General features: G+C 34.9%; 1 protein-coding gene across 1 annotated transcript; it reads left to right on the forward strand.

Moving 5' to 3' along the window:
• Positions 1 to 1,524: 1,524 nt before the first annotated feature.
• Positions 1,525 to 2,659, forward strand: LOC120207150. Its single transcript, XM_039206660.1, has 2 exons — positions 1,525 to 2,361; positions 2,449 to 2,659. The coding sequence occupies exon 1, from the start codon at positions 1,619 to 1,621 to the stop codon at positions 2,315 to 2,317; it is 699 nt and encodes a 232-aa protein (XP_039062591.1). The 5' UTR covers positions 1,525 to 1,618; the 3' UTR covers positions 2,318 to 2,361; positions 2,449 to 2,659.
• The last annotated feature ends 12,685 nt before the right edge of the window (positions 2,660 to 15,344 follow it).

Here is a 15,344-nt window from a genome sequence, read left to right on the forward strand (position 1 = left end):
CAAACGACTATCATATTCTAATCAGCAAGTTAACGTCCAGCTCAAACAGTCAAGGGCAGAGCTTTGTTAGGAGCCCCGACCCCTGTAAAAAAAATTATGTTCAATAGATTTTTATCCAATAGTAATTTAGTTTATGTAAAAATAAGTATTCAAATTAAAAGATAGAAGAATATATTAAATATTTAATTAAGTCAAATTAAAGAAGGTTAATCTAATGTTCCCCATTTTTTTGGCATAATATCAATTTAGGTAATTATAAGTTTAAATATTGGACAAATTAGACATTCTCTTTCGAACTTTAAGTTTAAATAGATTAATATTTCGGCATCTGTCAATATCTAATCTTGATTCCGTCCCTATAAACAACTATTATTTTTTAATGAAAAATGATGAGTTTGGAACACAACGAATAGTCAGGTGATCATTTTGTAACTTTTAATAATCAATGGACTCAAAAAAATAATTTCCTACTGTTAAGAGATTAATTTCTAATTTTTAATAATTGAGAGACTTAATAAAATAATATCCTGGGATCATTTGCATACTTACCCTAAATAAAAGTGAGATTAATATGTGTTGGGGGCATTATCAGGAGACTAAACCGGGCCGTAGTCACGTTGACCCCAATTGGGCCTTTGAGGAAAAAAGGAGGGGGACAGGTGGCTCTTGAAACGCGGTAACATACATCAGCTAACACTCCGGTGGGGCCCGATGCTTCCAAACGCACCTGACCAAACTACCCCGACAGACAACAGTTAACCTTATCCGATTACGGTTAACCTAAAAAGAGCCGCATACACGGGAAACACGCGGTAAATCAACTGTCTCCATCCATTCGAGATCAAATTATCAATTAATAAAATAAAAAGAATCTAATTCTTTTTATGTGGAAGGGATTTTTTTTCCTTCGAAATTTGTTGTTATTTCCTTTACTCGTGTATTTCGTGCCTTTATTTGATGCTATTAACTATCTTCTTGCACCAAAAATTTTCATTTAAGGAATTAATAAGTGATAATATTTTAATTAAATAAAAATGAAAATAATTATATATTTTATTTTTTAAAATCAATTATTCAAAAGTAGACGGAATAATCACTCGTGTAGTTAAAAAAAGAAATAAAGAAATAGTGTATTGATATCGAATCTGGCCAGGTTCTGGGAAATCGTGCGGGCAAGTCGGGATCTTTGTTTGATTCTAGTTGCTGGTGAGTCGTGCCTCGGCAACGAACCGAACAGTCTTAGCAGCAGCAAAGGATGTGGTCTTAAGCTACATGTTCTAAACTGAGTGGAGTGGGGATACTCCCACTTCAGTTAATTCTCTAAGTCGTTTGTCTCAGCTTTGCCGCGTGGACATCATTCTCATTTATTACCTTTTTTGGGGGCCAAAATTCATTTTTTTAATATTAAATATGTACATTTAGTGACTAAAAAATGAGCATTATAATTTTATAACATCCATTTTGCAAGTATAAATTGTGTGGTTGAAGCAATGAGTAAAAAAGGACAACTGATTCACAAAAAGCTTAAACGATAGATTACTTGAAAACACTTTGCCTTGTTCAGTTTATTTGATTTGTTTCGTTGCAGAGAAAAGAAAAAATGGCGTGAGATGAAAGCATGGCGGTTGTTTCCTCCTTACAAGACAATGAGTACGATGACCTTGATGTTGGGTTTCATCCGCATAACTTGTCCAGTCTTTCCATGTGTACTAGTTCCTTGTACACTAATGATGGTGACGATTATGATGATCATCATCATCATCTTATTGGGATTTCTAACGACATGTCGAGATTGTCGATCGAAAGCTTCGATGCAGACGTGGACGAAGACTTCTTCAGCAAGAAGTTTCTGGAGTTGTCATCGGACTCCGACCAAGAACCTAGCTGTTACTCGCTTCCCGCCAGTCCGCCTCGTCGGAGGAACAGAACCGGGATGCTGATGGTGGTTAAAGATTACGCCAGTGAAAACGAAGCCCAAAAGGGTGGTTTGGGGAGGCCGAAAAGACGGAGCGTCCGGAGCAAGAACCCGAGGGAGAGGAGGGTTACAAGGGAAAGATGGGCGGAGTTGAGTGCCGGTAAAAGTGAGAGCAAAAGGAAAGACGGCGGCAATAATCACAGCGGGAGTTTCAGTGGGGAGAGTGAAGGGGGAGCTGTCGTGGTTATTACAAGGCCTAAAGGTGGGAACAGGTCGTTGTGTATGGACTTGGGGGAAGTGAAGGCGTGTCGGGATCTCGGGTTCGAGTTGGAACACGAGCGGATGTTCGAGATGCCCGGCCGTGTCTCGCTGTCGGGTTCCAATTTCGAAAAATACCAGTAGTGGCGGCAATTCCCCCATTGCAAACTGTCGTATATCTAGCCCTGGTTAGTAAAAAAATATTGTCTGCTTATCCGACTCGCCTTTAATTTGCATATTTCGGTTTACCCTATGTGGGATTGTTTGCCGTGTAGGTGATGACCCGAGAGATGTGAAGGCTCGGCTTAAGGTGTGGGCACAAGCAGTGGCGCTTGCATCCACGTCCAGGCATTGACTAATGTTTTTGGTTCCCTGTTTTCCTTCCTTTTTTCCAATCCTTTTGGTGGAACGAATGCGGCATTAGAGGGATTCGTGTACCTTTCTTGATTACTCGTGTGTGGTTTTAGGGTTGTAAATAACAGGGTAGAATGGTAGGCTTTTAAACTACACTTGATTATTCTTTGCTGATTCGTTTTAAGTTCTTAATCTTTTGTGGAGTTTCGAGTATAGTATTCGGATTCAAATTTCTTTCAACTTTGTTTTCCAGAAATTTGCATTTGAAATCATTCCGGTAAAGAGCAGTCTAAAGAGACTGATGTTCTCCTCATTTGATCATTTTGGCTTTAAATGTACGTGGATTTAGTCAGATTTTACATCAGACATAGGAGCACGAGGAAACAACAAATGTAAAAAGTGCAGTAGACATCAAAAACCAAATCGGAATTTGACAATAAGTTGTTACATGCAAAACCTATGAGCATTTTTTATTATATGGTGTTCAAATTTCGGTTAAAACTGATTTAACCGATTAAATTAAAGTTTTTTTTTGTTAATCGGTCGGTTAATTTTAGGTTATGTCGGTTACGGTTAATGATTTTTTCAAACTTCGGTTACCGGTTAATTCGGTTCAAAATCGGTCGGTTAACCGAATTAATCGAAAATATATTATATATATTAGAGTGTTAAAACTTCGGTTTTAACTGAATTAACCGAAAATATAAAATGTTTAATATATAACATACATTATTTATAAATTTTTGGTTAACCGATTGATTAACCGAACTCTTTCTTTTCGATTAATTACTTTTAATAAAATTTCGGTTCGATTAACGATTAAAGAGGGGAAAATCGATTAATAAAATTTTGGAAGTTCGACTCGGTCGGTTAACCTCACTGGTGTGTCTAATAATAAAAGGTTCCATATAGAAGGTGGACAACAATCTGTTCCAAAACAAAGCCTATGGCCAGGGTGAATCAGACTCAACCTTCAACTTTCTATAACAGTAATCATCAAGATACAGCCCTTCAATATATCTCTTCATTCAGACAAGAGAACCCAATCCACTTTATTACTCTCCAGTCAACCAGGGATTTTTAAATAACGGTATGCGATAATGCCCGCTATATAACGGTAGTAGTATCCTCCGATATTGTTATTGTATGATTACGATACCCGCAATCCTATAATAGTGTCCGTTATGTCCACAATCGATATAAAGGCGATGTGAGTGAAAACAAGACCACAACCGCAATTTGAATCCCGATTCTCCACCAGATAGAATGTATTACAATGAACTAACGTAACAAATTTCGATTACTCTGGATCAACTTATCTGCAAACTCTATTTCTGAGTCCAAATGACACAATTTATATAAGGAATTTTTCATCTCTTAAAGAGACCCTCTCAAAATACTCTGATTATTAAATTTGAACACGAACTAATATAATCTCTAGCAACTATAAACCATAACTATTCATCTACATTATAAACCCCTATACATAACTTCAACTACCATCCTCTAATATTGTACCTTAAGAATAATTTGAGTAAAATTACATAATATTTTAGATTGGACACAATGTAAGATATTATCTTATTCATAACATTTTTTTTTGCTGACAATCGAAAATGTTACGAAAAATATAATATTTTAGATTATATTTAACTTAAAATATTGTATTTTTATAATATTTTCAGTTATTTTTTCTGTTATACTTTAGTCTTAAATTAGTATATATATTTTTTGTTCTACATTTGTTTTGTAGGATTAAGAAACTTGTCCGAGAAGAAGCTTGAATGGGAGGAAAGAATTTGAGAAAAAATAGTTGATCATATTCCCATATGTAATGGGATGAAGAGAGGTAGGGTAGTAAGCTGTTTCTAACGTCAGAGTAAAAACAACTTTCGTGAAAGACCGACAGTCAAAATTATAAATTATCCGTCCAACTCAGTAAAAATAAAAAAAACTAATGATGCTTTGATGCCATTCTCGTGGGTTAAAAGTAAAAAAAAATGATGATAATAATGATGTTGGTGATCAGAGGCACGTTGGCTGAGTTATTGTGACATCCCTTCGTGGGGAAAATTATTTGATAGACACGTTATCTATGATTTTAATTAAAAAAAATTATTTTATTTTTTAAGGTGAATATTCATTTTTTTACATATAAATAAATAAGATGTTAACAGTTATTTTAAAATTAATAGATGTGATAATTGCTTTCTTTTTCTTTCTTTCTTTTTTTTATTTTTATTTTTTTATATTTTATGTCAATTTTATTGATTAATTCAACTTGTTATTCTTTAATTTTATTTAACCGACGGCGACACCGATTTTAATGTTGGTTTTCGTCAGTCGGTTATATTTTTTTCTAGTTTTTTAATAAGAATAATTATGTCTTTGTGACATATTATCTGACTTTATGACACATTTATCTCTGTTTTTTGTGGTATATTTTTCTCTAATTTTTGGTATTTTACGATTTTTTGTCCTTGTTTTGGTTTATCTTTTTTCTCAGAGTTTGATTTAAAATCGTCACGACTGATCAAGATGACACTTATTTGTTATCATGATGATCTTCCTTACTTTGGACCCTCGGATTGATTTGGATACACGTTTTGCGTTCGTGGATAATTTTCTCACGTCGCTTGACTCTGATTTACGATTTGTCGGTGATCTTTTAGTAGCTTCATTTATTTCTGTGATTCGTTAACGATGCAATCAGATTTGTTCGTATTTTTATTTTATTCTAGATTTTTGGTTAAGTTTTTTAACATTTTCCTTCTTTGGGCCTTATGTAATATATGTGGCTAGTTTTTTATCTCAATGATAATAAGAAAATGTCATAATTATATTTTAAATTTACGACTATGCTTATAAATCTTCATTGTAATTTTAAATATTTTTTATTTTTAATAAAACTAACGACTTTATATAAAAAAAATTAATGGATCAATGAAATAATTTCTCAATTTGTGTGGGCCAGAGTAAATGAAACTGTAGTGAAAACAAAAGTAAACTCATATAGTCAAGGCCATAAAGAACCTATGCTATTGTGTTCCGCAATCTGTGGCAATTAAGCCGTAAAACTATGGGTAAACTACATATTTAGTATTTAAACTATTAATTTTAATTTGTTGTAATATTTAAACTTTTATTTTTTAAATCATAACTAATATTTAATTTTTTTTTCATTTTAGTATATCACTGTTAAAAACGTAATGTGTTTAGTATATAAATTATTAGTTTTGATCCATTTTAATAGCTAAACTTCTAATTTTTTTCAAAATTTAACGTTAAATTTTGAATAGGAGTATTGAAATAAAACAAAAAGTAAACTTTATGTATGATTTTGAAAGTTAAGATATTAAAATAAAGAAAATTTGATAGTTTAAGTACTAAACAAGTAATGTACCCTAAAACTAACACCCCCACCAGAAAAAAACGAGGGATAGATCAAATGCTTTGCGAAGCACAAATAGAATAGGGCATGGTTTACTGAAATATGTTTTAAATTTAAAATACATATAAATACATAAATTTATGTTTGTTGGAATTCGTTTTTAATTCTTAACACAAATTAAGTGACTTCGGTAGTTAGAAGATTATTATTATTCATTGAAGTCTCGAATTCGAACACCATACATACAGAGATATGAGTCTTCATTGTCCATGTCGCACACGAGTTTTGATGGGTGAATCTTCTAACGGTGATTTTTTGCATACACAAGAACTCAAACCCGAAACCTTACTTAAGCGATATCAAGCTAATTATATATAATCTTAAACTATCATAATGTTTTCTCCTACAATAAAGACAATATAATCATATATAATTCATGTATAATTAAAAGTGTCTAAATAAATCTAATATATAATATTTGATCTATTAATTCGATGGAAGAAAATAAAATATTTTAAAAAAAAATAAAAATTTTATGGGTCAATATGATAAGTTAAGAACTTTGATCTAAATTGTTTAAAAAAATTAAAATAACTCTTTAACACCTTTTTGTTATTACATGTTATCTATTAATATGAACTTTGATATATATAGCTGTCTAAACTAATATAGTTTTTAAATTGATGGCTAAAATAATAAAATAATTTGATTAATATTATACTTATAATTTGAGGATTCAATTAAATGTTATGAGATTTATGACCATTTAGAATACGAGACATAATCTAAAGATATAATGTGGAATTATCTCAAAATATATAAATTATGTTGGATCTTGTTTGCTTTTAAGAGAGATGACTATCCAGCTCAGTTGGTAGAGCACAAGGTTCTTAACCTTGAGGTCGTGGGATCGAGTCTCACGGAGGGCATTTCATATTTCGGAGGTTTTCTACGGAAACTGTCCTCAACCTGGTGTTGAGGACAATCTATTATCTTACCTAGTCCTTACTCCATTACGGAACAAGAACATCCATTTTGTTTGCTTTTAAGACACCTATATAATTAGCACTTTCCCACGTTGCTTTTAGTATGTCTGTACTTATGTCTTGTCTTTTTAGTTTACAATATCATAAATATTTGCACGAATCGATCGATTTCTGTGATAAAGTAATTGATGTTATTTTTTAAGGCCCGAGTTAAAGAATCAAGAATGTTAGAGGTATTAACGTTCGATGTTATTTTTTTAGAATTATCTTTAAACATATACTATTTTATAATTATCTCGAATTAATGAAAAAAACCATATCATAAACATTTACAGTTTCCATTTTTTTTTAAAAAAGTGAAATTAATCATTCAACCAGTGGAATGATGATTACTCTTTTTTTTTACTATTATTCAAAGAAAAGTACTTGTCACTAATGATCATATGATATCATCATACTTCTTCCCATTTTCATGATTCTGTAGCTTTTTTCAGATAGAGACTCTTCGGGCAGAACAAATCCACTGTGGACCCATGAACATTTAAAAAAATTCTAAATTTAGATTACATGCAACATATAAAAGAATAGGGTAAAATATAAATTTAGTATCTAAATTATTAATTTTGATCCGTTTTAGTACATAAAGTTTTAATTTTTTTCAAAGACATACCTAAAGTTTAGGATGATTTTGAAAAAAATTAAAAGTTTAGTTACTAAAACAGATCAAAACTAATAGTTTAGATACTAAATGTGTAATTTACCCAAAAAAATAACAACTATTTCGAGTTGGATTATACTTTTAGTTAATTTAGAATTTCATTAACATCATATTTCTAAATATTTAATTTAATCCAAGTTTCAATTTTTTTTCTTATTCAAAATATAACATGAATTTCATAATAAAACTCATATCAGTCCTATATATATATATATATATATTAGGAGTATCACAAAAATAACTATTTAAACTTTTTCTATTTATAATATAAAATTTGAAATCTTTTACTTTACTTAAAAATATAATATTCTATTTTATTCCATCAACTAATACTTGGGTTATTATTTTGTAATGTGTGTATAACCACCATTCTAAACATATTATATTATCAACGTGGTTGGTTCAAGTAGTAAGCAACTTGATATAACTTAAGTAAATTTCGAGTTCAAGTTCTTGTATATATAAAAAAAATCCCCGCCGAAAGATTCATCCACAAAAATTAGATATACGATTCAGATTAATCTAAATTAATCAAGTCGGAGTCTATTGAAAACCATGAAGACAAATATATATATATACATATATGTATGTATGTATTAATTTACACAAATCCTGACCAAAAAGATAATGATGTCAATGAAATGTAATTAATTCATTGGCACTTAGTGACCGAGAAGAGGATAACAAGTTGAAGGAGGAGGTTAGGTCGTCATATTATAGTGGATTTACTTTTGAAAGTCAACAATTTTAATATATAATATAGACCTCAACAGGTAATGGATTTGACATCCTTTGTGCAACTTAGGCTTGATGTGTGTGTATATATATTTATTCAAGGACCAAGTCATAAAAAATGTAGTGGAGCTGATGTTGATTTGAATAATTTCAGGGGGTCTAAAATGTATTTTTATTGTTGCATTAATTTTTAGAAAAGGGTCAATGTTAAAGACTCAAATCAGGAGGGGTGTTAATTAAAAAAAAGGGTAAATTGCGCACTTAGTGTTTAAACCACTGGTTTACCTAAATTTTTAAGTTTTTCAAAATCATACTTAAAATTTAGTTTTTAATTCAGGTGTACTAAAACGAAACAAAAACTAAGCGATATGTATGATTTAAAAAAAATAAAAGTTTAAGTACTAAAATGAACCAAAATAGATAGTTTAGTTACTAAATGCGTAGTTTAACAAAATTAGTAGGGGTGAAATTCTATGGGTAGACTACATTGCTAGTCCCTAAATTGTAAGTTTTGTATAAATTTACTATTTAACTTTTAAACTCTTTTCTCTTAAAAAAAACTTCAAAACCCCTCCATCTAAACACTAAACTTTAATTTTAGGTTCAATTAGGATATTAGGTAGTTAACTCGTTAATAATAAAATGAGGTGATTGTTCTTTTATAAAAAAAACATTAATTATTATATCCGTTGTTGTCAGTCAATTATTTCTTATTATCAGTCAATATTCGTGACAAGATAAGTATTTAAATGTTTGCATTTCACTCATTTTTGTTCTTTTCGATTTCCCCCTTAAAATTGACTAAAACTTGATGAAATTTGGTCACTCGATTATGCATTATGTTCCAAACTCATCATTTTTCGTTAAACTTTTGGCTACAGTATGAGTTGTACGTTAACTTGTCTACTAAGATATGATAAAACTGATCTCATAATCTCAAATAAATATCATATCTCAATCCACATGCTAACATCAAACTCAAATGATCGTTAATTTTTTAACAGAAAATGATGAGTTTGGAACATAATGAATACTTGAGTGACCATTTTGTAATTTCTAATAGTTGAAAGACTCATCAAAACAACTCCCTATAATTAGGGGTGTAACAACCCGACTATTTACAAAATAATATTAATTGAAATTGGAGGTAAATTGTGAAAATGGGTGAAATTAAGTGACTAAAGTATAATTTATGAAAACTTATATGCCATTTTCGAAGTAAAGGAAATTCAGGGACCAAGCCCTGAATTTCCCCTAAAAGTGTCGACAGGTTTGGTTATAACTTAACGTGTTTTCTGATTTCAATCAGAAAACACAAAAGCTTTTCTTAAACTTTAACTCCTCCCGCACCTCGACTTTTAAGTCCGATTCCGACGCCGTTCGACATCCGATCGTCAAATTGAAACCACCATCGTGTTCGTTATCGAGTCAGGAACAATCCCCTTAAATTAATTGAAGCGAAACGTTGCTAAACGTCAGGAATTTCAAGTCAAATCATCGACGTTTTTTTAGCTCTATCACCGGGAAAATCTCAAATTCACCGCCGATCGTTGCTCAGTTTACGACACCTCCTGCACCATCGTGTTCCTTGTGTCGTTTCGAGTCCGCCGGTGTCAACCTTGTCCGCCGTCGACGGCAGCGCGTGAGGAGGTGGTGCAGTCAAAGATTCGGCCGATTTGAAATCGAGCTCTCCGCCGTTCAAAAATTTGAACCGATCGTTGTAAGTATCTCGAAATCGGTCAAAATAATTTTTAGAAATATTTCCAGGATTTTTAGGGCCCCGGAGGACGCCACACGCGCCGCCGCAGGAAGAGTGGCTGCTGGAAACCGGTTTAACCGGTTCTGACCGGTTTCGACCGGTTCAAACCGGTTTAACCGGTCTGACCCGACCGACCCGACCGACCCGACCGTTGACCCGACCCGACCGTTGATCGTTGATCGTTGACTTTCTTTGACCAAAACTTAAAATGGCTTTGACCGAGCATTAAACGACCGTTAATCTTTTTCGAGTATACTTATCCTGATAGTTTTCGACGTGCCGAATCTGTTTCCGCTGTCCGTTTTGTCAAATTCGAACCCGAAGGCCTCCAAATTGACGGTCAAAGTGGTTGACTTTTACTTTGACCAATAATTTGAATTTTCGAAAAGTCATACTTTATATTTTTTTACGTCCTGATTCCGTTTCCGCAATCCGTTTGGCCAAATTCGGACTCGAAATACCCCAAATTGATAGTCAAACCCGAAAAATGCTTAGATACTTAAGAATTCTACCTTTGAACAATTAAATAAGATTTGGGGCTGATCAATTATTATTGTTTGAAGGTACAAGAGACTCTACAGATCGTTCGACAGCTCGACCCAGCTCTTCTAGATCAGTTAAACCACGTGTGCCATTATTCACGCGTTCGAAAACTGTAGCAAAGCGTGATGAAACCAGCAATCAGTAGATTTGCTATTTGAACCTATTGTCGAGGTGTGTTCCCTACTTATTACTGAACTGTTTTATTGGTTTTAATATGTGGTACACCGAATTCATTGGTTATTGTTTTATGGATGCACCAATTTTATGTGACAATTTATGGAATATGGCTGCTATCTAATTTTTGTTTTGAAATGGTATATGATTACCATGTTTTTGGATTTATGGAATTTACGTCACGGTGCAATTGAGTTTTGGAATTGAATTACGATGGAATAGCTCTGATCAAGCTAAATGGGCCTAATGTGACTCTTGAGGGCCCCAAGATGTTTCATTAGGTCGGCTTTCCTTTGCTGTGTGCTTAGGGTAAGCTATATGGATTTATTGGCTTGGGCTTAAGGATATAAGCTTCATAGCCTATCCTAAGTCGGCTTTCTTTTTGCTATGTGCATAAAGTAAGCTATATAGAAAATAATTTTGGGAACTACTGATGGTGTACCAGAAAAGGGTTAAACTATGATTTTCAAAAGTTAAACTCTTTTACGAATTTGTGAGATTTACTAGACTATGATTTGTACCTATTGTGATTTTATGGAAATGTTGGGACACACTGAGCTTAGCTCACATTTCGAAAATGTTTTCCCCCTTTCAGATACTGTTGGTTAGATACCTCGGTTCGAGCACTTGGAGGATCAACATATCTCTTGAAGTAAATCAGATTGTAATGTTTTTATTTTGCAAGTTGACTTTATTTTGGTGACATGGACCTTATTTTAAAATATCAGATTTATAATGATGACTCTTTTGCTATTACTGTTCGGTTTATTGTGATTTTGAATTTGAAGACATGTTTTAAATTAATTTATTACTTATTGGTATTATATTTACGAGCTGGATTTTGACAGTATAATTTGTTTATAATTTCATGTTATTTATAATGTGATTTTATATTGATGGAATAACGGTTTCGGAAAATGTCTTTAATAATCATAATATGATCCACTAGACTTAGTCGAAACGCATAGCCCAGGTCTAGGGGGTTACATTTATTGGTATCAGAGCTTTTGGTTTTTAACCCTCGGACTGTGTATGAGTCCATATTGAAAATACGGTTTTGAAATAATTTACAAAACAAGTTACAAAGGCCATGTCACAAAATTATTAAGATTTTTAATTGTGTTCGAGACTCCAAGTGCTTATCTAACCCTAAGTTTTATCTTCTGTAGTAAACTTAAGATCCATTAAAATTAGTGCTAGACGTGGTCGTTGAACTAGCCGTGGACGAGGTCGAGTGGCTAGATTTGCAGATCCGACTGATGAGATACGAGTAGATCCCCCACCTCCGATAGGTGATCATGCTCCTACGACCCCAACGGATCTGCCTCCTGTCGCTGGTATTGGCATGACTACACCGATCATAGGAGCGACCGATATTGAGTCAAAGTCTACCGGAGTTGCTTTGGATGAGAATTTTGGTAGACAATTTCTGCAGTTAATACAGGGAGCAGTCAGAGCTACTGGTTTTGTATCTGAGGTTCCTATTTCGCAGACTTTGATTGCCAATGGAGTTAGAACTTTTGAGGGACAGATAGGTGGAGCTCCTACTGAAGCTGAGGATTGGCTCCAGGATACAGAGAGACGCATGGATCAGTTGGGTTTGGACTCAACTAAGAGATATCAGGGTGCTGTGGCGATGTTAGATGGCAATGCCTACACTTGGTGGGAGTCAGTGACCAGTAGTGTTCCTACCGATCGTTTGACCTGAAATTTCTTTAAGGATCGCTTTCGGAGCCGTTTTCTGGGAGAGCGCTACTTAGCTCAGAGACGACAACAGTTTCAAGACCTGGTTCAGGGAGACATGGCTGTTTCTGAATATGAGATCGAGTTCCTGAAGTTGCTGAAATATGGATTCAGTATGGTACCTACGGAGAGAGATCGATGTCGTAAATTTTCCCTTGGACTCAGATACGAGCTGCGTAGGCAAGTTGTAACCCATCAGGATAAGATATTTGATGTGCTGGTGGGCAGAGCCAAAGATGCGGAAGAGGTGGAGGTTTTAGCTTCTGGTAGAGAGCGTATTGATCAAGAACGATCTAAGAAATTTTCAGGCCCTGTTGAGTCATCAGCACAGTCCGGGAAGAGGACTCGTACTTTGGCACCTCAAAGAAGCAATACACGTTTCAGGCCTGCAGCATCCTCACCTTTAGCTATCAGTCGAGGCGGTTCCTCGTCGTATTATAAAGGGCCTCTTTGTGAGTATTGTGGTAAACAGCACACAGGAGAGTGTCGTAAGAAGATGGGTCTTTGCTATCAGTGTGGATCTACTGGTCATTATCGGAGGGATTATCCTCAGCTAACTTCGTCTGAGCAGACCGCTACCCGGACTCCTGTACGATCACAGACTACAGTATAGACCCCAATTAGAGATCGTAGTCAAGAAAAAACTCGAGGATCAGCGTCCAGGACAGACAGTAGAGCCCGACCTCAGCAAAATAGAGGGCCAACAGTTTCTGAGGCTAGACAGCCAGCTTTGGTTTATGTTACTAGACGTCGTGATGACAGAGATGAGCCTGAGGTTATTGCAGGTACATTTACTATTTATTACATTCCATACTTTGCACTATTGGACAATGGCTCTACCCACTCCTATGTATCGAGCTCAGTATCTCGAAACCTTCAAATTCTGATCGAGAACACTGAAAATACTATTACAGTTACGAGTCTAGTAGGACAAGAGATATTAGTGAATAAAGTATTTCGGCGTTGTCCTCTCGAGGTTCGGGGAGAAATTTTTCTCGCTGATCTTATAGAGCTTCCTTTAGAGGAGTTCGATATAATTCTTGGAATGGATTGGTTGAATAAACACAAAGTAAAGCTGGATTGCGAATACAAGCGGGCTAATCTGAAGACTTCAGATGGTCGGACTGTTGTGTTAATTGGTGAACAGCGTGGCTATCTCTCCAATATAGTTTCAGCGATGGAAATTGATCGTATGATCCGGAAGGGATATGAGACCTTCATTGCTTGTATTTTGAACACCAAAGGTACATTGTCCACGATCAAGGAGATTCGTACAGTTAGCGAGTTTCCTGATGTTTTTCCGGAGGAGTTGCCTGGGTTACCTCCTGATAGAGAGGTAGAGTTTGAGATTGAGACTTATCCGGGATCTTCACATATTTCTATGGCACCTTATCGTATGGCTCCAAAGGAACTTAAGGAGTTAAAAATCCAATTGCAAGAATTATTCGATCGAGGATTTATCCGACATAGTACTTCACCACGGGGAGCTCCAGTTCTGTTCGTGAAAAAGAAGGATGGGTCGCTAAGATTATGTATTGACTATCGGAAATTGAACAAGATGACGGTCAAGAATAAATACCCACTACCCATGATTGATGATTTATTTGATCAATTGCGAGGAGCTACTGTATTCTCTAAGATTGATCTTCGTTCGGGGTATTATCAATTGAAATTTAAAGGATCTGATGTTGCAAAAACGGCTATTCGCACTAGATATGGTCATTATGAATTCTTAGTGATGCCTTTTGGTTTGACGAACGCTCCTGCAACTTTTATGGATTTGATGAATCGGGTGTTCCGACCATATTTGGATCAATTTGTGGTGGTCTTCATTGACGATATTCTGATCTATTCTCGTACTGAGGCGGAGCATGACGAGCATTTGAAGATAGTTCTGCGGACTTTGAGACAGCATTGTCTATATGCCAAACTAAGCAAGTGTGAGTTTTGGCTTCGTGAAGTGTCGTTTCTAGGGCATATTATCTCTGCGCGAGGTATCTAAGTCGATCCCAGCAAGATAGAGGCTATTATGAATTGGAAACGACCTAAGAACGTATCTGAGATCCGCAGTTTCTTGGGCTTGGCTGGTTATTATCGACGTTTTGTTGAGGGCTTCTCGATCATTGCTTCTCCTCTGACAAAGTTGTTAAGGAAGAATGTGCCGTTTGACTGGGGCGAGGCACAACAGGAGAGCTTTGAGAAATTAAAGGCGGTTTTGACTCAAGCACCGGTGTTGATCCAACCAGAGTCCGGGAAGGATTTTACAGTGTATAGTGATGCTTCACACTCAGGACTTGGCTGCGTTTTAATGCAGGAAGGTAAAGTGGTGGCTTATGCATCCCGTCAGCTGCGACCTCATGAGTGTAATTATCCTACTCACGATTTGGAGTTAGCAGCAATGATTTTTGCCTTGAAGATTTAGAGACACTATCTTTATGGAGAGAAGTGTTATATTTTCACGGATCATAAGAGCTTAAAGTATCTCCTGACCCAGAAAGAGCTTAATTTGAGACAACGGCGCTGGCTAGAGCTTCTGAAGGATTATGATTGTGTGATTGATTATCACCCTGGTAAAGCTAACATTGTAGCGGATGCTTTGAGTCGAAAGACGGTATCGGAGTTGAGATCTTTAATGGCCAGGATGAATTTATATGACGATGGCACTTTGTTAGCAGAATTGTAAGTTAAGCCGACCTTGGTTGATGAGATCAAGGCTAAGCAGCCCTTTGATAGCTCATTGCTTCCCATCTTTGAGCAAGTAGAGCAGG

This window comes from Hibiscus syriacus, unplaced genomic scaffold (genome assembly GCF_006381635.1).
Source record: "Hibiscus syriacus cultivar Baekdansim isolate YM2019G1 unplaced genomic scaffold, ASM638163v2 tig00014370_pilon, whole genome shotgun sequence".
Lineage (NCBI taxonomy): Eukaryota > Viridiplantae > Streptophyta > Magnoliopsida > Malvales > Malvaceae > Hibiscus > Hibiscus syriacus.

Excerpts from the sequence above, each read along its gene's own strand:
- LOC120207150 (XM_039206660.1), top strand. The coding sequence starts at position 1,619 with ATGGCGGTTGTTTCCTCCTTACAAGACAATGAGTACGATGACCTTGAT.